Source organism: Serinus canaria, chromosome 25 (genome assembly GCF_022539315.1).
Source record: "Serinus canaria isolate serCan28SL12 chromosome 25, serCan2020, whole genome shotgun sequence".
Classification (NCBI taxonomy): Eukaryota; Metazoa; Chordata; class Aves; order Passeriformes; family Fringillidae; genus Serinus; species Serinus canaria.
The window spans coordinates 9,747,296-9,768,351 of NC_066338.1; the positions used below are offsets into that span (position 1 = coordinate 9,747,296).

General features: G+C 62.0%; 3 protein-coding genes across 9 annotated transcripts; 2 read left to right on the top strand and 1 right to left on the bottom strand.

The window, feature by feature from the left end:
- The first annotated feature begins 20 nt into the window (after nucleotides 1-20).
- On the top strand, nucleotides 21-5,054 carry ZNF740 (zinc finger protein 740). Of its 3 annotated transcripts, none has more exons than XM_050984166.1 (8): nucleotides 21-109; nucleotides 855-1,142; nucleotides 2,486-2,617; nucleotides 3,670-3,756; nucleotides 3,860-3,979; nucleotides 4,064-4,178; nucleotides 4,296-4,414; nucleotides 4,504-5,054. In XM_050984166.1, the coding sequence occupies exons 2-8, from the start codon at nucleotides 1,134-1,136 to the stop codon at nucleotides 4,594-4,596; spliced, it is 675 nt and encodes a 224-aa protein (XP_050840123.1). In that variant the 5' UTR covers nucleotides 21-109; nucleotides 855-1,133; the 3' UTR covers nucleotides 4,597-5,054. The 3 variants fall into 3 exon arrangements, with proteins under 3 accessions (XP_050840123.1, XP_050840124.1, XP_050840125.1); XM_050984167.1 differs by having other exon boundaries at nucleotides 27-109; nucleotides 855-1,028; nucleotides 3,860-3,919; XM_050984168.1 differs by lacking the exon at nucleotides 3,860-3,979 and having other exon boundaries at nucleotides 27-109; nucleotides 855-1,028.
- A 1,261-nt stretch (nucleotides 5,055-6,315) lies between these two features.
- On the bottom strand, nucleotides 6,316-18,543 carry RARG (retinoic acid receptor gamma). 2 transcript variants are annotated; one of them, XM_050984063.1, is made up of 9 exons: nucleotides 18,466-18,543; nucleotides 14,125-14,340; nucleotides 11,663-11,808; nucleotides 10,940-11,081; nucleotides 10,398-10,552; nucleotides 9,503-9,679; nucleotides 8,709-8,913; nucleotides 8,177-8,335; nucleotides 6,316-7,521 (listed from the first exon to the last, which is right to left on the bottom strand). In XM_050984063.1, exons 2-9 carry the CDS (start codon nucleotides 14,243-14,245, stop codon nucleotides 7,346-7,348), a joined length of 1,281 nt encoding a protein of 426 aa, XP_050840020.1. In that variant the 5' UTR covers nucleotides 14,246-14,340; nucleotides 18,466-18,543; the 3' UTR covers nucleotides 6,316-7,345. The 2 variants fall into 2 exon arrangements, with proteins under 2 accessions (XP_050840020.1, XP_050840021.1); XM_050984064.1 differs by lacking the exons at nucleotides 11,663-11,808; nucleotides 18,466-18,543 and having other exon boundaries at nucleotides 14,125-14,249.
- MFSD5 (major facilitator superfamily domain containing 5) lies at nucleotides 17,222-20,825 on the top strand. Of its 4 annotated transcripts, none has more exons than XM_050984061.1 (2): nucleotides 17,222-17,271; nucleotides 18,310-20,825. In XM_050984061.1, exon 2 carries the CDS (start codon nucleotides 18,334-18,336, stop codon nucleotides 19,648-19,650), a length of 1,317 nt encoding a protein of 438 aa, XP_050840018.1. In that variant the 5' UTR covers nucleotides 17,222-17,271; nucleotides 18,310-18,333; the 3' UTR covers nucleotides 19,651-20,825. The 4 variants fall into 4 exon arrangements, with proteins under 4 accessions (XP_050840018.1, XP_050840015.1, XP_050840016.1 ...); XM_050984058.1 differs by lacking the exon at nucleotides 17,222-17,271 and adding an exon at nucleotides 17,338-17,751; XM_050984059.1 differs by lacking the exon at nucleotides 17,222-17,271 and adding an exon at nucleotides 17,746-17,821.
- Nucleotides 20,826-21,056: the final 231 nt, after the last annotated feature.

The window sequence follows — 21,056 nt, forward strand, 5'->3', positions numbered from 1 at the left end:
GGCCCCGGAAGCGGCGGTGGGGGGGCGTGAGTTTCCGGTTCCGGGTGACGGTGGCGGGGGGGCGGCGGGGCCGGGCTCTGGCGGTCGGAGCGCGGAGGGGCCGCGGCAGGTACGGATCGACCCTCCCGTGACACCCCCCGCGAGCCTCTCCGGCACCCTCAGGGCCGCCCGGACCCCGCCCGGCACCGGGGGGCCGTTCCCACGGGGGATGGGGGGAGCAGAACGGGCTAGGGGTGGGAGGGGGATGGGGAGGGATTGGGGGGAGGTCCCTAACGAGAGGGGCGGCCCCGATCCCCGGTGCCTCCCGGTGTGACCCTCCCCAGGCCTTTCCCCGGTTGTGACCCTTCCCCGGGACACTGCCGTAGGGACCCCCTCGGTATCTCCGCCCTGCTCCCGTCCCTGGGGTCTCCCCGGTGTGTCCCGCCCCCTCCGTGCCCTCCCCTTCCCCGCTCACTCCCGGGTGTGACCCCCCCCCCTCCGAGACTTGGTGATCCCTCCCTGTGTCACCCCTCGACCCCTCCAAGCCCCGCGGGTTACAGACACACTCGAGATCCCCCGTCCCCACGCCCACCTCCCGCTCCCCAGAGTCACCCATCCCTGGGACCCCCATTTTCCCCCTTCCCCTGGAACACCCCCTATTCCAGGAATGTACCCCCCAGTGCCATCCTGTCCTGGGACACCCTCCCACATTACTCGCAGGGTGTCCCTGTTCCCCTCTGGCTCCCACCCCGAGGTCCTCTTCAAGCCCCTCTCATCCCCCCCAACCTCCCCCTCCAGGCCCCCCTCTGTCCCCCCTGACCCCCCACCACCACCTCCCTGACCCCCCTCTGACCCTTTTCCCACTGTTCCTCCAGGCGGATCCCCCTGGATTCAGCTCCGTCCCCGCAGATCCAGCACCCGCCCAGCTCGGGGGGTCCCGGCTTTGGGGGGCAGCCCGGCCCTGTCTCCCCCCCCTTCCTGCCCCAGTGGCCCCCTCGGGAGGAGGAAGAGGAGGAGGAGGAGGAGGAGGAATGGCGGCGCCGTGGCGGGTACTGGAGCCCGCCCAAAAATCCATAAAAATTTACTGATCCCACCTTTTCTTACCCCAAACGAGCTTTACCTGGGCAAGAAGTAAGGCCAAAGGCTCCCACAGCATGGCTCAGGTAATGAGCCCCCACCCCCTGTATCCTGACACCCCCAGGCTCAGGAATCTGGGGGAGCAACGGCCCCATAAAATGGGAAAAGGGAAAGAAGAAGGGAGAAAGGTGGAGCTTCCCTCCCCCTGCGCCAGGGTGGGGGGTGCCTCTCCATCCCCCCATCCTGCTTCAGGGGATGTCACAGGATTATCCCTGTTTTCCTCAAGATTATCCTGATTTTCCCCAGAAATATCCTGAATTTTTCCCTTAGCCCTGAGGGCCTGTGAGGCCTCAAAAAAGGAGGTTCAAGCTGCCCTTCCCAAACATGGACTCTTCCGAAACTTCCACAGTATTATCCCAAATTTTCCCCCTGATTATCCCAGAATTTCCCAAATTTCCTCAGTAAGCCTCCAGGCAGGTCAGTCATTCAGTAGATGGTTTGGGGGTGTCTTTGCCTCCCCCCACCTTCCCTTCCCCACTTTTAAGGTTTTTCCAGAGTTATTCCTGAATTCTCCCAGTTTCTGCTGGAATTGTCCCAGTTTTCCCTGGGATAATCCAAATTTTCCCCAGGATTATCTTGAAATTTCCTGTTATCCATTAGATCGTCTGGAAGAAGTTTTTCCAACCCCAAACACACCCTGGGGCTTTTCAGAGTTACCCCAGGATTATCCCAGTTTTCCCTGGTATTCTCTCAAAATTTTCACATGTTTATCCTGAATTTTCCTTGTGATTATCCCAATTTTCTCCAGGATTTCCCAAACTTCCCTGGTATCCTTTAGGTCCTGTCAGGCCTCAAATTTGGGGTTCAGCCCCCCCCAAACCCCCCTTCTTTGGGGCTCTTAACAGAATTATTCAGGAATTACCCCAAATTTTCCTCATAATTCCCCATTTTTTTCTTGGGTTTATCCCCTAGTTTCCCATTAACACTTAGGTACCAACAGGCCTCAAAAAGGGAGGGTTCATCCTCCTCCATTCCCAGTTTTCGGGTCTTCCCATTTTGCCATGGGTTTATCCCACTTTTCCATAGGATTATCCCAAAGTTGCTGCATAATTCCCTTGAATTTTCCCATTTGACCTTAAATCCTCATTGGGCTGAAAGAAGAGGGTTCAACCCCCTCTGTTCCACTTCAGGGTCTTCCCAGAACTATTCTGGGATCATCCCAAATTTCTCCTGACATCATCCCCTGAATTTCCCAGATTATCCCAAATTTCCCTCGAAATCATCCCAGAGTTTCCCCAGATTATCCCAAAGCTCCCATCAGGGCCCAGAAGCAGGGGGCTGCTGCCCCACACCCCCCCACACCCCCTCCAGGGTGTCCCCCGGTATTTCCGGGCTGGGGGCTGATCCTGGGGGTCCCTCCCTGTTCCAGGCGAGTCTCCTGGCCTGCGAGGGGCTCTCGGGCGTCTGCCTCGTCCCCACCGTCGCCAGCAAGAAGATGATGCCCAAATCCAGCGGGAAACAGGACGGGAACCGGGAACGGGGCTCCAGCCCCGACCTCCTGGTACGGAGTGGGACGCCCTGGCTGGGATCTGGCACCTTTCATGGGGGATTCCACCTTTGACTGGGGGATTTCGCCCTCAATCTGGGGGCTTATGCCATCAGTTTGGCTTTTCTCACCTTTAATTTGGGGTTTCCTGCTTTAATTTGGAGTTTTCCACCTTAAATATGGATATTTTCGCACTTCATCTGGGGGTTTCCACTTTTAATTTGCCTTCTTTATTTAATTATTTTTCTGGCTTTTTTGGGGGAGTTTCCAACTAATTTTTTTTCCTGCTGTAATTTGGGCTATTCTGCCCCAAATTTGGCATTTTCCACCTTTAATTTGCCTCTTCCTCCTTGAATTTATTTTTTTTTTCTCCTATAATTTGAGGTTTTTTCCCTTTAGTCATCCTTTTCTATATTTTATTTGACCTTTTCCTCTACTAATTTGGCTTTTTCTTGGCTTTATTTGGTTTTTTCCTCCTTTAGTTTCCCTGCTTTAGTTTCATTTTCCCGCTTCTCATTTGACCTTTTTCTACTTTAATTGAATTTTTCGTCCTTGTATTTCCCATTTCCGACCCTTACTTGATTTTCCTTCCTTCACTCGCCCTTCTCTTATTTTTATTGGAATTTTCCTCCTTCATTTGGATTTTTCCTCTTTTATTTGGTCTTTTCCTGACTCGGATTTTCCTGTGCTAATTCCATTGTTTCCCCTTCAATTCCATTGTCCCCCAACCTCCCCATTCCCTGCTCATCCTGAACCCCCCTCCCTAATTTCCTGCCCCAATTCACCCTCTCTAATCCCTCCACCTCAATTCCTGCCCCCTTCCCAATTCCTGGTCCCTCCATCTCCCTTTCCCAAATGCCCCCCGATTCCTTCCCCCTTCCTAACCCCCCCCCATCCCAATTCTTGCCCCCCAATCACCTCTTCCCAAACCTCTCCCTGCCAACTCCTGCTCCCACAATCCCCTCTTCCCAATTTCCCCCCCTCAATTCCTGTCCTGTTCCCAACCCGTCCCAATTTCTGCCCCCAAACCCCCCTTTCCAACCCCCACCCCAATTCCTGCACCCCAGTCCCTCCGCCAGGACCCTGACAAGCCCCGTGCCCGCAAGGACGATGATGCTCCTGAGGCCTCCAACCCCAAGAAATCCATGAAAAAGGCAGGTCCCCTCCCCCAGCGGGGGGGTCCCCCTCAAATTTGGGGTCTGGGGGGGGTCGGGGGCCATCTCGGGGGCCGCTGACACCCCCTCGCCCCCCCGGCAGCGCCGCAAGCGGGTTCCCGGCGCCGAGGGACCCCCGAGCTCCTCCCGCCGAGGATCCCAGGTTTGCCGCCGCGCCGCACGAGGAGGAGGAGGAGGAAGACAATCTCCCAAACTCCGGCAGGCGCAGGACGGCCGGGGGGGGGGGATTTGGGGGGGCTGCTGGGGGTCCCCCCGGCTCTGAACCCCCAAATCCCCCCCATTTCAGATGGTGGTGATTGAGCAAAACGGCTCCTTCCAGCTCAAGAACTTCATCTGTGACCACTGTTTTGGCGCCTTCCGGAGCAGCTACCACCTCAAACGGCACATCCTCATCCACACCGGTAATGAGCCCTCGTTAAGGAACAGCCCCCCGACCCCCTCCCTCCACCGCTAATGAACCCTCGTTAATGAGCAGCTCTCCCGCCCCCTCCCTCGCTAATTCCCGACCGGAATTCCAGGGGAGAAGCCGTTCGAGTGCGACATGTGCGACATGCGCTTCATCCAGAAGTACCACCTGGAGCGGCACAAGCGCGTCCACAGCGGGGAGAAGCCCTACCAGTGCGAGCGCTGCATGCAGGTATTCCCGCAGAATTCCCGTGGGAATGGGCGGGCCCCCCGGCAGCCCCAGCGCCACCGCCAGACCTAACCCCGCCTTGTCCCCCGCAGAGCTTCTCCCGCACGGACCGGCTGCTCCGACACAAGCGCATGTGCCAAGGCTGCCAGACCAAGACCCCGCCCGACTCCCAGCTTCTGCTGTGAAAATCTGGGAATACCGGGAAGTTGAGGGGGTGCGGGAGGGGGTGTTTCTTCCTGCACCCCCCCCCCCCACCCCACATCACCATGCTCTGCCTCACCTGGATTTCTCACCCCTCTAAGGATGGGGAAGAACAAGAGTTCTGCCAGCATGAAAAAACTCAGATCGTTCCTGCCCTCCGGCCTAAAAACTTGGATTATGATCTTAAAAATCCTCCTGGAATCTTCAAGTGGCCCCCCGCCATCGTTATACCCCTGAATCCCCCCTCCCCTTCTTAGGAAAGACTGGGAACCCCCAAACTGCCCGAAATCCTGGCGGATCCGGGATACTTGTGCAAAGGTAGGAGGGTCCCACTGGGAACAGCAGCATCAGTCCCTCTCTTCTTTGGGAAAAGGATGAAAACTGAAGATGTTGAGTGATGCCTCAGCTTGGCGGAGGGTGCCCCCCCCCTTTTTTCTTTTTTGGAAAATAGGAAAAAATGGAATTTGGGGACCCCCCTTGAGCGGCGCATCCTGTGGGACACTCGGCAGCACTTCACATTTCCTCTGGAACTCCTTCAGATTTTGGGGGGCTTCCCCTACTTCCGCATTTGGGGTGCTGCCTGTGTCCCCTCATGCTGGGAGGTCTGTGCCCTTGGTGGAGGCAAGGAAGGGGGGGGCAAGGGGATCCCAGTTTCTGGGAAAACCCTGTTCCAAGGGAAAGGAAAAGCCCCGGACTGGGGCAAGGTGAGGGGGCAGGAGCAGCCATCAAAGACCACAAGGCGGGTCCCTGCTCTTCCCCCCATTTTGGTTGGGGGGGGGTCCTTTTATTCCCCATCACAGACTGCTCCAAGGGGCAAGAGAGATGAGTTTGCACCCCCCCCATTTTTGTGCCCTGAACCCCCTTTCTGGGCCTGCAGGAGTTTTCGGAGGGACCCAAATTTTGGGGACCTCCTGCAATGACACTTCAAGAAGGACTTTGGCTCTGCTGAGCCCATTCCCCCAAATTTGTAGTGCCCAGGGGGGAAATTCAGGGGCTCCGGCAGGGTTTGGGGTACTGGGGGAGGTTGGGGGATTCTGGTGGGGGGGGTGGGGGGAGGGGGGAAGCTCCAGGGCCCCCCACCTGCAAGGGCTCCCAGCCCCCTCACACCCCCCGGCTTCATTTTTTGGGGTGTTTTGTTGGGATTTAGGGTTTAATACAGTTATTTTGCTATGGGGAGGGGGGTGGGGGGGGGAATTGGGTAGGTACAGCCCTGGGGGGGCGGGGGGGTCACTTTTAAACTGTAGATTTTTCTAAGGGTCCCCAAATTTTGTGTCCGCCCCCTTTCCACTGTGTCCCCCCCAGTGTCCCCCTCCACTGTGTGTCCTTCCTCCTCCTTTAGGGTTTATTTAAATAAAAACGTGGGTTTTTGCCTTTTTTAACCCCAAATTCAAGTTCTTTGGGGGAGTGAGGGTGGACCCCACAACCCACTCATGCCAAACAAAGTCGGGGGGTGCACAGAGGTGTCCCTTCTTTATAGCTGGGGGAGTCCCCGGGTGACCCCCTTATTTTGGGGGATTCCCCCAGTTGGGGAGGGATCCCCAAGCAGCCCCTTTGTCCCTGGAGGAGTCTCTAAGTCAGAGGGGACCCCAGGTGCCCCACCCCATACCCTTCAGGTGCCCCCCTCACCTCAGGGGGTGTCCCGAGGTTCCCCTCTGCCCCCAAGTCCCCTTTGCAGCCCCTGTCCCAAATTCATGACCCCCCCCAAAATTTCTATAACTTTATTTTGCAAAAATAGAAAAGTCCCGTGTGTCCCCCCCCCCCAGCACGGGAGGGGGCAGGTGGGCTGTAAACATGGCAGGGGGCCCCCAAACGGGGGGAGTTAGCAGGGTGCAGCAGCGGGGGGAGGGGGGTGGGGGCGCCCTGTTCTGAGGGGGGCCCGATGTAAACGCAGAGGAATAAATAGGGGTGAAAGTGCAGCCCCCGGGGGGGTACCCCTCTGTGTAGTGTAACAAGCTCCCCCTGAGGGCTGTGCACCCCCAAATTTGGGGGGCAGTTGTAGGGGGGGCCAGTAAGACCAGACCCTACAATCCAGCCAGGCTAGGGGTAACAGAGATTTGGGAGGGCAGTTGGGTCTGGGGGGACCCCCAGGATTTTGGGGTCACCCTATGGCTTGAGCCCACCCCGAGATGGGGGGGAGTTGTGGGGGTCACCTTGTGTCCCCCATCTTTGGTCTTTGTAGTGTTGGGTGGGGGGGTGCAGCAGGGGAGGGCAATTTTAGGGTTTGCCTCCTCACCCCAACAGCATCAAAAAGCAAAACCAACAAGCAGCCCCCCCCCCCATATAAACGGTGTCTCCCAAGATTTGGGGGGGTAGGATAGGATGTCCTGGGGGAGAAGGGGTGTCATCCCCCCCCAATCCACCCTGTGTCCAATAAATAAACCGTGGGGGGGCACTGTGGGAGTGTCAGGCATTAATTTGGTGGGGAGGGGCTGGGGCCCCCAACTCCCCACTCCCACAGCCTGCCCCAGTACAAAGGGGGGGTGGCAGCAGGGTCTGAGGGGGCTTTGGCGTGAAGCTGAGATTTGGGGGGTGTCCCCAGACTCCCCCAGCTTAAGGCAATAGCTTTGCTTTGTCGGTCTCTGCCCCCTTCCCCAAATTCAAGGGTGGGGCACTTTGGGGACCTCCCCCTCCCCAGAGCAAAAGGGAGAGGGAAGGCAGCTTCCCTGGAAGGCAGCTCTGAATGTCCCACCCCACTGGGGACGGGTTTTGGAGATCCCCCCGAGCTGGGGGGGGCTATGGGGATGGGGGGGGGCCAGGGGGACTGTCTTGGGCAGCAGGAGGGTCTGGGGGTGGGGGGGGCGCATCTCCCCCCACTTCGGTGAAGATTTCGGGGTTCTCCAGCATTTCCCGGATCAGGGGGGGCATCGGCCCCGGGATCTCCGTACGCAGGGTGATGGCTCGTTCCGCCCCTGGGGGAGCCAAAATGTCAACACCCTTGAAGGCCTTGGGCCCCTCCTGAGAGATGGAACCCCCTCATTTCAAAAAAATGAGCTTCAAAACCCTCTCAAATTTCAACCCCCCCAAACCCTGAACCCCAAAACCTTGGACCCCTCCAAGACCTTGAAGACCTCCAAAATGAGCTTCAATCACTGCAAAGCCTTGACAAGCCGCACAAGAGATTGAATCCTCCCCTGAGGCTTTGAATCCCACCCAAAAATGAACTTCAGCAACCTCCCAAATTTCAACAATCCCCAACTTCCAAAACCCCGCAAAAGCTTCAATACCTTCAAAGCCTTGAACCTCCCCAGATACCCTGAACACCCCCAAAATGAGCTTCAAACCCCCCTCAAAACCTTGAAACACCCCCAGAACCTTTAACTGTGCCTCCCTGAGAGCTTCAAATCCTGTGGTGCCAGGGGCAGGTTTGGGGGTGTCCTGATGGGTTTTAGTGTCCTGGAGGGGTCCTGGGAAGGTTTGGGGGTTGCCCCCTTTGGTGGTGACTTTGAACAGTGTTAGGGAAGATCACTGTGGCTAGGGGGTTTTGGGGGGGGGTCCCAAGGGGTTCTGGGGTCCTGGCAGGGTTGCCGCAGTTTGGGGGGCCCCGGGGATCTGGGGGTTGCTCACCCTTGGTGCTGATGCCACGCAGGTCAGTGATTTTGAGCAGCATCCGGGGGAAACGCTGTGGCTGCCATGGGCGCCGGCGCCGGGCGTAGACCCGGAGAGCCTCAAGCAGCGGCTCCTGCAGCCGCTCCACCCGCCGGGGCTGCTCCAGCTCCATCCGGTCTGGGGAGAGAGAGACACCACCGGCATAGACATTGTCCCCATTTCCTGTGTCCCCATGTCCCCACATGCCCATCTTCTGTCCTAGAGATCCCCATGACCCCCAGTACCCCTCATGTCCCCACCTCCACAGTTTAGCAGCCACAACTCAGTCCCATGTCCCCATGTCCCCCTGCCCACCATAGCCCTGATATGCCCCCACAATGTTCCCCAAAACCTCACCCCCCAGATGAGGCAGATGGCATTGAGCAGCACTGACTCAGTCCCCTGTCCCTGCATTCCCCGATGTCCCCCACGTCCCCACCCCCACAGATGAGCAGCCCTGGATCAGTCCTCTGTCCCCCCAATGTCCCTGCAATGTCCCCCATGTCCCCACCCCCACAGATGAGGCAGATGGCACTGAGCAGCCCGGTCTCGGTGTCGTCGAGCTGTAGCGGCAGCAGCTGCCCCGCGAAGGCGAACACGAGGTCAGTGAGGGGCCCGAACCCCGCGTTGTGCATCTGGGTCCGGGTCAGTGTCAGCCCGTCTGAGAACGTCATCGTGTCCTGCTCCGGTGTGTAGCGGGTGCAGATTCGTAGCATCTGCAGGGCAGGGACCCCAAAGTCATTAAAGGGTGCCAGAACACATCCAGGGACACCAAAAATCCATCCAGGGTCACCAAAATCACCCAAGGGCAATATAATCCACACAGGGACACAAAAATTCCAAAGAAGGGCCTGAAAATACCTCCAGGGACACCAAAAATTGACCCAGGGTCAGCCTATCCCATCACTGTGTCCTGCTCTGGAATAAAGCAGGTGCAGATCCATAGCATCTGCAGGGCAGGGACCCCAAAATCCACCCAGGATCTGCCCATCCTGGAGCACTGTTGTGTCCTGTTCTGGCTCTGCCACAGGACAGACACAGCACTGAGGGGCGGGGGGGGAGGGGGGCAGGGTGGGAATCAGGGCCAGGGACACCCCAAAATAGCCCAAGGTCACCAAAAGCACCTAAGGGACCCCAAAATTTCTCACCAAGGAATCCCCAAACCCACTCAGGCTCTCCCAGGAGACCTCCCAGCCCCTCTCCAGGACATCTGTCTGTGGGGTGGCGAGGTCAGGACCATCATGGGCCACCCCAAGCCCCTTCAAGGAGCCCCTAACCCCCCTGAGGAGACCACCCAAGCCTCACCAGGATGTCAAGGCAGGCAGCCTTGAGCAGAGTGATCTGGTCAGCCATGCTGAGCCCTGTGAAGCCCGGGAGCCTCTTGGCAAACTCCACGATCTTGATGATGCACTTGGTGGCCAATTCGCTGAACTTGTCCCACAGCCCCAGGTCCAGCTGCACCCGGTGGTCAGCGCTCGAGTTCTGGGGGCACGGGGGGGGGGGGGGGGCATGGCTGTTAGAGGATTGTTCAGGAGCCCCTGGGACCCCCTGGAACCTCTGCGACCCCAACCCCAGCACCCTGTACTTGTCCCACAGCCCCAGGTCCAGTTGCACCCAGTGGTCAGCGCTCAGGTTTTGGGGGGAATGGGCTCAGTTATGGGGGTTCAGGGTGGATTTGGACTCCCTGGGACCACTGGGACCCCCTGAGACCCCAATCTCAGTAACCCCCAGCCCCAGGTCCAGCTGCACCATGTGGTCAGCGCTCAATTTATGAGGGACACAGGCTCATTTATGGGGGTTCAGGACCTGCTGGGACCCCCTGGAAGCTGCTGGCACTCAGTGATCCCCAGGTCCAGCTGCCCCCCTTACTCAGCAGTTGAGTTTTCAGGGGTCAGAGTGTGCAGAGCTCTGAGCTCCAGTGTTAGGGTCCCTCTCACAAGTAACCCCCCAAACACCACCCATGACCCCCAGTGCTCAGTCCCAGAATTTGTCCCCCACCCCCCCAGTGCTCAGCACTTATGCTTTGGAGGGGTCAGGAGGGAACAGGAACCCAGTTGTAGGTGTGAGGGCTGGGGTTGGGGTCACCCCCAAAGGGACCCCCAAAAACCCGTGGGGACAGAAACCTGGTGCCGCATTCCCCCTGAACATGTCCGCTACCTCAGCCCCAACTTGGTCCCCCCAGACCTCCAGCCCTGCTCACCGTGGTGTACTTGCCCAGCTGGCCCAGGGAGGGGAAGGTCTCCTGGTGGGCTCTGCTCACCCTCCGCACCAGCTCAGCCAGCTCGGGACTCAGCTCATCCCCCCCCAAATCCTCCTTCACCTCCTTCTTCCTCTTGTTCCGGTCGTTCCGTACAGCTTAGGGGGTGGGATTGGGTGTTGGTGGCATTGGTGTCCCCCCTCAGATCCCTCCCAGGTGGGGTTTCCTCCCCCCTCCCCCAAAAATCCCCATTTGTGACAGGAACATCCCCACCATGAGCATCCCCAGGACCCTGGGACCCCTTACCAAAGCTTTGGGGGAGGGGGTCTCAATTTTAGGCAACTCCCCTGCAGGACCAAAGGGTGAAAGCCTCACACCCGGGGGGGGAAAGCCTCACACCCACAGTCCCCTCCACAGCCCCAAATCCTCCCCAAACCCCTCCCAAGAACAGGAACATCCCCAGGCCCACCAGGACACCACCAGAGCCCCTCTGCGATGTTTTGGGGTCCCCAAGTTCGGGGGACCCGGCCCAGACCCCCTCGCACCTTCCTTGGACATTCCGACCTGGAAGCACTTCTGGAGGCGGCAGAACTGGCAGCGGTTGCGGGTGACCTTGTCGATCTGGCAGTTGCGTTCCCGGTGACACGTGTACACCATGTTCTTCTGGATGCTCCTCCGGAAAAACCCCTGCAGTGGGAAAACGGGGGGTCAGGGCACCCCCAAACTGGGGGCGCCGCTATCACACCCCCAGGGATCCCAGTAAGGCTCCCCAGTGCTTGGGGTGGAGCTCCTTGGTGGCTCCCCACTATCACAGGGTGGGGCACAGGGCTTGGGGGGCTCCCATTCCCCAGGGGGTGCCCATTGGCCTGGGAAGGGGTCTCCATCCCCCAGGCGTGGTCCCACTCTCCCCACAGGGTCCGTGATGTCCCCAAATGTCCCCATTACAGCTGCCCAGTGCAGGGATTCCCACGCCCCCAAAGGGTCACCATTCCTTGGGTGGATCCCCACTGCTTGCAGCAGGCCCCTTTTCCTGGGGCAGGTCCCCAGGGTCCCCACGACTCTCCCTCCTCTAAGTACTGGGTCCCCACGCCCCCCTGCTCCCATCACAGGGTCCCCACTGCCCCCCCTGCCCCAGGGAGGTCCCCAGTGCCCCCCCCCTCCAGGGTTTCCACTGTCTAAGGAGGTTCCCACTGCCCCCCCCCAGGGTTTCCACTGTCTCCGGGGTCCCCCTGCCTAAGGGGGTCCCGGTGCCCCCGGCTCCCCCGCACCTTGCAGCCCTCGCAGGAGCTCACTCCGTAGTGGTAGCCAGAGCTGCGGTCACTGCACACGAAGCAAGGCTTGTGCACGCGGGGGGGGGGCGGTGGTGAGGGGGGGGCCGTGTCCCCCAAAACCCGCCCAGGGGAGGGCTCCAGGGCTGGGGGGGCAAAAGGTGGGGGGAGTTAAACAGCCCCTCTCAACCCCTCTCCAAATAGGCCGCAGCCCACAACGGGGGGTGGGGAAACTAAAACAGAGGGCTTCAGTGTGATTTTGGGGGTCTCGCTGTCACGTCCACAGCCCTAAAACCTGAGTTGCAAATCCCCAAAATCGGGGCTGGGGGGCTGGAATCCGGGGCTTCCACCATGGGTGGGGGACATATCAGTGCTTACCCTCTCCCCCTCGATCCCCAACACCTGGCGTGGGAACATATCCAGCTTCCCCAAACCCCAAAATACGGGAGAAGGAGGGTCCCCAGCCCCCTGAAATCCCCCCCGCGCAGTGCCGGAGGTGACACAGGGGGGAGGGAGGAGCTCCCCGGCGCGCAGCCCGGGAGGAGATGGGGGAAGGGCGGCTGGTTTCAGATATTTTTTGGGTAAGTTTTGTGTGTTTTGCTAAAAAAAACCCCAAAATTGCTGAAATTGAGGAAATTCCGGCCTCGAGCGGAGCGTTTGTAACCGCGGGGGAGAGAGGGAACGAGGGGGACCCAGCCCAGCGCATGCCAGGGGCACCCCAAAATAACCCGGGGGAGCGGGGAAGGACCCCACCCGAAAAACGGGGACCACACTCCGCCCCTCGGCACGGGGACCCACCCGCGCGCACCCCACGTTTGGGGAGGGCTGGCTGTGAGATCCCCCCCCCCCAATCAATACAAGGGATTCCCCGAGGAGGGTTGAGGCGGGGAGGGGGTTTCATTTGAGGGGGGCACATTTGGGGGACCCCACCGTGCGTGTTTTCTCTTAAAGTTTGATCTTTGAAGGGGGAGGAACCGAAATTAAAGCATCCATCCCCCAAAAAACAGCACCTCAAAAACTCTGTGAAGCCCCCAATTTTTTGGGGTCTCCCTGCTCCAAGGGGCGGTATCCCATCAGGCCTTAAATTGAGGGAAGTTCCTCCGCCCAGGGTGGAATCTGGGGGACCACGGGGGTTCACCCCAAAACGCGGGAGGTGACGCGCCCCCCGCCCTGCTGAGAAGGGCCCCTCGCCCCCGCCCCCGCGCCAAGTGGGGTTCGGGCGGCTTTGGGGCAGCTCCGCAGGGGTTAAAGTGCCACATTGGCAGGGCGGGGGGGACGCGGGGGGACGCGGGCGCGGCCACGACTGGAACCAGTTAGGCCGAGGAACTGGGAGGGGGGAGAACACAGGAGGGTGCAAAGCACCACTGACATAGGTGGAAGGGGGGAAATTAGGGGTATTTTAGGGGATTCTCTCCCCTTCCACCCTGTTTGTGACCAGATGTACACGGGAGGGCTCATGTGGGACCCCCATGACCCCCCTCGTGGGCCCCCCCAAAACCGGGTACCTCTTTCTACCCTCACAAAGGGGTCTGCGACCCCCCCAAAAGAACAAGGCTCGGGGCCCCTGAGCCCCTCCAAAGCAGGGTCCAGGGCGCCCGACCCCCCCAAATGTGGTCCCATGTCCCTGTGCCCCTCCAATACCGGGACCCCATTTCTGCCCCCCAAAGGGCTCCGGGACACCGCGACCCCCCCAAAAAAAAACAGGCCCCGGGTCCGTCGGGACCCCAAAGGGGCTCCCCCAGTGCGGTCCATGTGCCCCCCGCAAAACGGGCCCGGGACCCTGCCCCCCCGCCCCAACCCGGGTCTCTCCTGGGGAGAATTTGGGGATGTCCTACCCTTACACACTCGCCCCCCACCGCGCACACGGCCCCCGGCCACCCCCTCGCGTCATTCCCGCACACGCCCAGGCTGCTCCAGCACCCACCCGCGTCACTCCCGCCACCCCCCGCGTCACCCCCGGGTCACCCTCACCCCCTCTCACGCGCGTTCACACCCTGGGACACGCTCGCACCCGAGCTCCCGGCACACCCACGCACCCACCCGCGGACACGGGGCCAACCCCACGCCCGCCCCGACCCGCCGGCTCCTGCACACGGGCACTCGCTGGCACACTCGGGTTCACTCTTAGGGACACCTTCCCATGGCCCCGGCCCCCCCACCCACTCGCGGCCGCGCCCCCGCCCCTCCCACGCAGTCGCCCCCGCGGGGGCACGGCCAGCGCACGCTCACGCTCATTTGCACACTCACTCGCACGCCCAGAGGGTCTCCCGGGCACCCCTCGCACCCACTCGCGACACGAACACCCCCCACGCACCCACCATACGCCCGCTCTCGCTCTCACACCCGTTTGCACGCTCAGTTCACACCTGGCCGCGCTTCCCCGCCCCCCCTCAGCCTCACACCCACTCGCGAACCCTCAGAGCCCTCGGGCGCTCCCGATCCCCCTCAGCCCCCTCCGGTACCTATGCGGGCGGGGCCCCCGCAGCCGGCGGGCACCGGGACCCTGCGCAGGGCGCAGCCTCCGCGGTTCGTCACGTCGTGCAGCCGCCGCGGCGCCGCCGCCGCCTCCACGCAGCCGAACATGGCGACTCCGGCCCCCCCCGGGCCCCTCGGCCCCGCCGCGATCGGTCGCGATCGGCCCCGGTCGCGATCGGCCCGAGCGGCCCCGGAGGGTGCGGCTGTGGGGGCGGGGCATGGGGGCGGAGCCTGAGCGAGGGGCGGGGCTTGAACACGCTGGGATGTGAGCGGGGAACGGGGCGGAGCCAGGGAGGACGGCGGGGCTTCGGAGGGAGGAGCTGGAAAGGGGGTGGGGCCTGAAGGGGCGGGGTAGTTTGGAATGTGAGGGCTGATATATGGGCGGAGCTTAAATGGGGGGGTAAATTGGGAGCACTGCAGGAGATGGAGGGGCTTGGAAGGGGGGGCCTTGGGTGACGGGCTGAGTAGGAATGAGGCGTGGCCTCGGGACGGACGGGGCGGAGGTGGGGCCCGGGGATTGCAGGGGCGGGGCTGGACTTTAGTGGGGCGTGGTCTAAGGGGGGCGGAACTCGTGGGCGGGGCTGGACGAGGAATGGGCGGGGATTGGAACAGAGGGCGCGGCCTGGGGTGCGGACACGCGGTGTTGCCTATACACGTGTCACATATGTCACACGGTATCTGACATGTTTGTCCCCTCCGTGTGTCCTCGCTCCCAGGGGGGCACCCACGCCCCGTCCCCGGTCTCCCCCAATCCCTCCCAGTCCTCCCAGTCCCCGCGTCACGCCCTCCCCAGTCCCTCCCATTTCCACCCCATGCACTCCCAGTCCTCATGTCATCACCCGTCTCCCCAGTTCTCCCAGTTCTTCCAGTCCTTTCCAGTTCCCGTGTCACTACCCCAGCCCTTCCTAGTCCCCTTATCACTCCTCAATCCCTCCCAGTCCTACCAGTTCTCCCAGTCCTGCGTGCCATCTCCCCAGTCCTTCCCAGTCCCTTCCAATCCCCTTGTCACTTCCCCCAGTGTGTCCACTGTGGACAGGTGTGTGTCAGCATGTCCAGGTGTGTGTGAGCATATCCAGGTGTGCACAGGTGTGTGTGATTGTGCGCAGCTCTGTCTGGGTGTGCAAGGGCTGTGCCAGCACTACCTGCCCGACTGCATTTCTGGGGCTCTGCAGGAGTAACACAACTGTACACAGGATCATTGCACAGCTCCCACACCTGCACACGGGATCACTGTGTGTGTCACACACCTGCACACAGGATCACTGCACAGGTCACTGCACAGGTCACACACATGTATATGGGATCATTGCACATGTCACACCTGTACATGGGATGATTCACATGTAAAGGCATGTCAGCACAGGATGGTCATGAGTCACTGCACATGTCACACACCTGTACACATGACGGTCACATGTCACTGCACATGTCATACACCTTTACCCAGCCTCCAGCAAGCACAGACATGTCCAGGCATGGGGACACATGTGCAGGGTGTGTCCCTGCATGTCACATGCACGCACACACGTATCCCCATGCCCGGACACGCGTGTAATCCCCCCCACCCCCACCTCTCCCCTGTGCCGGAGTGCCGGCTGGAGTGGGGGAAGGGCAGGAATGGACTCATGGAAAAAGTTTTGGGTGGAAATTCCTCTCCCCGCCCCTCCCCCACTGCAGCTCAATGGCCCCCTTTGTATGGAGCCGCCCCTGCCCCCATCACGCTGGGACCCCCCCCATGTGTCTCACCCAACCCTGTGTCCCCCCGTTTGTCCCCCCGTGTCTCCTCACAGCCCCCATAATTCCCTGTGAGCTCCAATCGTGTCCCCCGTGCCCTACATGTCCCCAGCCTGTGTCTCCCCAGTAGCATCCCCCCGTAATCCTCGTGCCCCCCAAGTCACCATAACCCCGGGTCCACTCAATCATGTTGCCCCATGTCTTTCATGTCCCCTGTGACCTCCATAAGCCCATGTCCCCAATGTCCCGCGTGTCTCCCCATGGCCCCCGTGTCCCTTATGCTGCCCCGTGTCCCATAACCCCATCCTTCCCCCAATCATGTTCCCTGTCCCCCATATCTCCTGTGGCCTACCATGTCTCCATAATCCTGTGTCCCCAACCGTGTTCCCCATGTCCCCTATGTCCCCCCAGCTGTATTCTCCATGTCCCCACACATCCCCATGTCCTGAGTCTCCCCCATGTCCCCTGTGTTTCCCCATGTCCCTGTGTCCCACATTGCCCCCAAACTCATGTTCCCTGCCCCCAATTTCCTCCATGTCTCCCCTGTCCTCTGTGCCCTCCCGTGTCCCCCCGTGTCCCTCGTGCTCTCCCATGTCTCCAACCCCCGTGTACCCCCCGCATTCCCCCGATGCCCAGGTCCTTCCCATGTCCCCTGTGTCCCCCCACCCTCGCTGTCCCCCAGGTTCCCGGTGTCCCCAAGTCCCCTGTGCCCCCCTCCATATCCTCATGTCCCCGTGTTCCTCACCCACGGGTGCCGCCACGTGCCCCCCCGCTCCCCCCGCTCAGCCGCTTTGCCCGGTAAATCCCCGGGGGTGGGGGGGGGGGCGGCTTGGCCATGGGGCTGGGCTGGCCGCGACCCCAGTCCCGCCGGCGCGGGGGAACGTCCCCACGCTGTCACCCCCCCTGTCACCTCCCGCCCTGCTGCACCCCCTCCTTCTGCTGCCCGCCCTGCCCCTTCTGCTCGCCCCCCCCTTGCTGCCCCCAGTGCCACCCCCCGCTCTGCCCCCCGCCCTACTGCGCCCCCCCCTGCTGCCCTCTGCCCTGTCACCCCTCCTGCCACTCCGCCTGGTGTCCCCCACCCCCCTGTCCCCAGTGTTACCCCCCACCCCAGTGCTTCCCCCAGTGCTACCCCCTGCCCTGCTGTCCCCAGTGTCCCCCCCTGCCCTGCTACCCACCTCCCTGCTGCTCCCAGTATCACCCCCCGCCCTGTCGCCCCCCCTGCTGGTCTCCCTGCTGCGCCCCCCCCGCCTGTCCCCAGTGCCAGCCCCCGGCCTGTCCCCCCCCGTGCCACTCCCGATGCTGGTCCCCCCCGCGCCGCGCCCCCCGCCGGCCCCGCCTGAGCCTCAAGTGAGGAGGGCCCGGCCCCCCCCGCACCGCAGCACGGACCCCCGGAGGGAACGGTGAGTGAGGGGCAGGCAGGGCAGCCCCCGGTACCGGGACACGGAGAGGGGGTACGGGGGGGTACCGGGAGTACCGGGGGGGGTCACCAGGGGGGTTTGTTCGGGGGGTTCCCGGGGATTTATTCGAGGCTCTTCGCACGAGCTCCCTGAGGGCGGGGGTCCCCACAAACCTCCCGCAGCGTGTCTGGGGGCGGCTCTTTGGATCGGGGATGCCGCAAACCCCCGAAGCGGGTACGATGGGGGACACTCGGGGGGGTCTCCGCAATCCCCCGTGCGTTGTCTGGGGGTCCCTCGGGGGTCCCCACCGGTCCCCGCGGGTCTCTGGGGGTCTCTGTGGGCACCCGTGGGGGGGAGGGGGGCAGCCGCCGCGTGCCATGTGTCACGTGACACGGGCCACCATGGCGGCGCCCATAGAACCGGAAGCGGAAGTGGCACGGCAGAGGCGCCGCGGGGCAGCTGCGACGCCGGCGGGGACTGGGGGTATGAGGGGGAGCCCTGAGGAATCCGGACGTTACCGGAAGGGATGGAGGGGCTTCGGAGGGTCTGAGAGGTGTCTGCGGAGGTCTTACGGGGCAGCTCTGGTGTCGGGGGGGGGGGGGGCTATGGGAGTGGAGGGGGCGCTGTGTGGCGCTGTAGGGGTATTTGGGGGGGCTTAAGGAGGATTTGGGGTGTGAGGGTCTTATGGGGAGTCTATGGAGGTAGACTCGTAGGGGCTCGTAGAGGATCTGGAGCGTGGCAGGGGGGCTGTTGGTGGATATGGGGGTCTGTGGGGGGTTGTGGGGAACTCTGGTGGGGGTTTGGGGTCTGTGGGGTTTCTGTGGGGCCTGGGGGGGGGTCTGGGTGGGCTTGGGAGGGGTGGTGCAGCCTGTGGAGGAGCTGTGGGGGGTTGTATGGCGTATCAATGATGCCGGGGGTCCCTGTGGGGTGGGGGGTCCCTAGACAACCCATGAGCTGTCTGTGCAATTTGGGGCACCTGTGTGGTGCCTCTGGACTCTCCCAGTGCCTCCTAGAGCTGATCTCCCTTTTTCCCTTCCCCAGGCCCTCCTGAGCCCCCTCCCCACCATGTTCCTGCTTCCCTGCTGTGCCCTCGTCCTCCTCCTCCTCACCTGCCTGGCTCTGGAGCCGCCCCCGCGCCACCCCCCGCCCTCCAACCCCGCGTTCCGCGGCTTCCAGCGGCGGTTCCTACTGGGATACCTGCCGGCTCTGGCCGCCGACTGGCTGCAGGGCCCGCTGCTCTTCCAGCTGCTCCACAGCCGGGGCTTCCTGCGCAGCCAGATTGCCGCCCTCTACTCCTGCGGCTTCGCCTCCAACGTCGCCTTCGGCCTCGCCTCCGGGGTTTTTGTGGATCGGCTGGGCCGGAAAAAGTCCTGCGTGCTGTCCTCGGGGCTGTGCTCCGTGTCCTGCCTGCTGCAGCTCTCCCACGATTTCCTGGCCCTGGCAGCCGCCCGGGTCCTGGCGGGGCTTGGCACCTCTCTGCTCTTCTCCGCCTTCGAGTCCTGGTACCTCCACGAGCACCTGGAGCGCCACGACTTCCCTGCCGAGTGGATTCCCGACACCTTCTCCCGCGTGGCGCTCTGGAACAGCGGCCTGGCCGTGGCAGCTGGCCTGCTGGCCTGGCTGCTGGCTGAGGGGTTACTGCTGGACCCCGTGGCCCCGTTCCTGGTGGCCGTGCCCTTCCTGGCTCTCTCGGGGATCTTCACTGGGAAAAACTGGGATGAGAACTACGGGAAGAGCCGGCCCTGCGGTAAGGCCTGTGGGGAAGGCGTTCGGGGCCTCGTGTCCGAGCCCCAGGCGCTGCTCCTGGGGCTGGTCCAGGCCCTGGTGGAGAGCATCCTGCTCATCTTTGCCTTCCTTTGGACTCCCGTCCTGGAGCCGCACGGGATCCCGCTGGGAATCGCCTTCTCGGCTTTCACGGCCGCCAGCGCCGCGGGCTCGGCGCTGTTCCGGCGCGGCGCCACCGGGAGGCTCCGGCTGCAGCCGCTGCGGCTCCTGCCCGGCTCCGTGCTGCTGCTGGCGCTGGCCCTCGTGCTCCTGGCCCTGCCGCTGGACCCCCCCGGTGACTTCCTCGCCGTGCTGCTGCTGCAGCTTTCCTGCGGGATCTACTTCCCGGCCATGGCGTTCCTGCGGCGCCGGCTGGAGCGCGGGGGGGACCCGGCGGGCGGAGCGCGGTGGCTGCGGCTGCCCCTGGGCCTGGGGGTGGCGCTGGTGCTGCCGGCCCTGCCCGGGGATCCCGCGGGGACGCGCGGCGTGTTCGGGGCCGCGGCCCTGGCAGCGCTGGTGGCGCTGGGGGCAGCCGGGGGGGTCCTGGGCACCAGCCGTGGGGACGAGGGGCTGAGGATAGGGGACGAGGGGCTGCTCGAGGGGGACGCTGGGGAGTGACAGGAGCACTGCTACAGGGACACTGGGACTGCTCAGCAGCGACACCTGGCTCTGATGGGGACACGGGGACAGTTTGAGAGCGTCACCAAGGCGTGACAGGAACACTGGGCTGTGACAGGGACAGGGACACTGGGACAGCTCGATGGGGACACTGGGGTGGGACAGGGGCACTGAGACAGCTTGACAGGGACATAGGGATGTAGTGGGGATGCTGGGGTGTGACAGGGACATCAGGACAGCTTGGTGGGGACACTGGGGTGTGACAGGGACGTCAGGACAGCTTGGTGGGGACACTGGGGTGTGACAGGGTCATCAGGACCATTCAGTGGGGATACCACGGTGTGACAGGGATACGGAGATTTGGCAAGGACAGAGACACTGGGATGTCACAGTGACAGGAGCACCAGGACAGCTCTATGGGGACACCAGGGACACAGGGACAGCTCGATAGAGCAATGGGATTTAACAGGGACAAGGACAGTAACACCTGTCTGGAACAGGAACAGTGGGACAGCTCAACAGGGACACCAGAATGTGACAGGGTCAGGGACACAGGATAAGCCCATAGGGTCACTAGGCAGTGATGGGGTCAGAGTGTGACCCTGTGCTGAGCTGTGAGTGACAGAAACATTGAGACACCCCATGGAGACACTGAGCAGTGAGGGGTCACAGTGCCACCCCACAACAGACTGCGGGTTACAACAACACTGGGACAATGGGTCACAGTGCCACCCCATGATGGACTTTGGGTGACAATGATACTGGGACACTCCAATCATGACAAGGAACTGTGACAGGTCATGGTGTCACCCCCATGGCTGAGCTGTGGATAACAGTGACACTGGGACACCCTGATGGTGACACAGAGCTCTGCTGGTGACCCATTACCAGTGCCACCCTCACAATGAGCTCTGGGTGGCAACATGGGGACAGCCCGAGGTGACACTGAGCTGGGACAGATCACAGTGTCACCCCCATAATGGGGTGATGGGACACACATACACCCCCAGGTAACCCCCGGGCTGTGACGGTCACAGTGCCACCTCCCCCACAGCACAGCAGAGGGGACATGGGGACACCAGGCCGGGTGTGGCCTGTGACTGATGCCGTGTGTTGTCATGGGGGTGGGGGTGTATTAATTTCTTAATTAATTTCTAATAAACCCACCCAGTAGAGGTGTTTGTGAAGTCCTCCTCCTCCCCCCACCCTCCAGTCCTGGGTCTGGGGGACCCTGAAACCCCCCCAGAGTGGCGGTAGTTCAAACCAGTGACTCCCAGTCCAGCCACGTCTCCAGTGCGAGTGCAGTGCTGGTTTGTCCCCAAGCTGAACCCCTCGGTGCCCCCAGTATCCTCCAGTCCTCCCAGTAACACCCCCATCCTCCCAGTTTTCCCATTTCCCACCTGTGT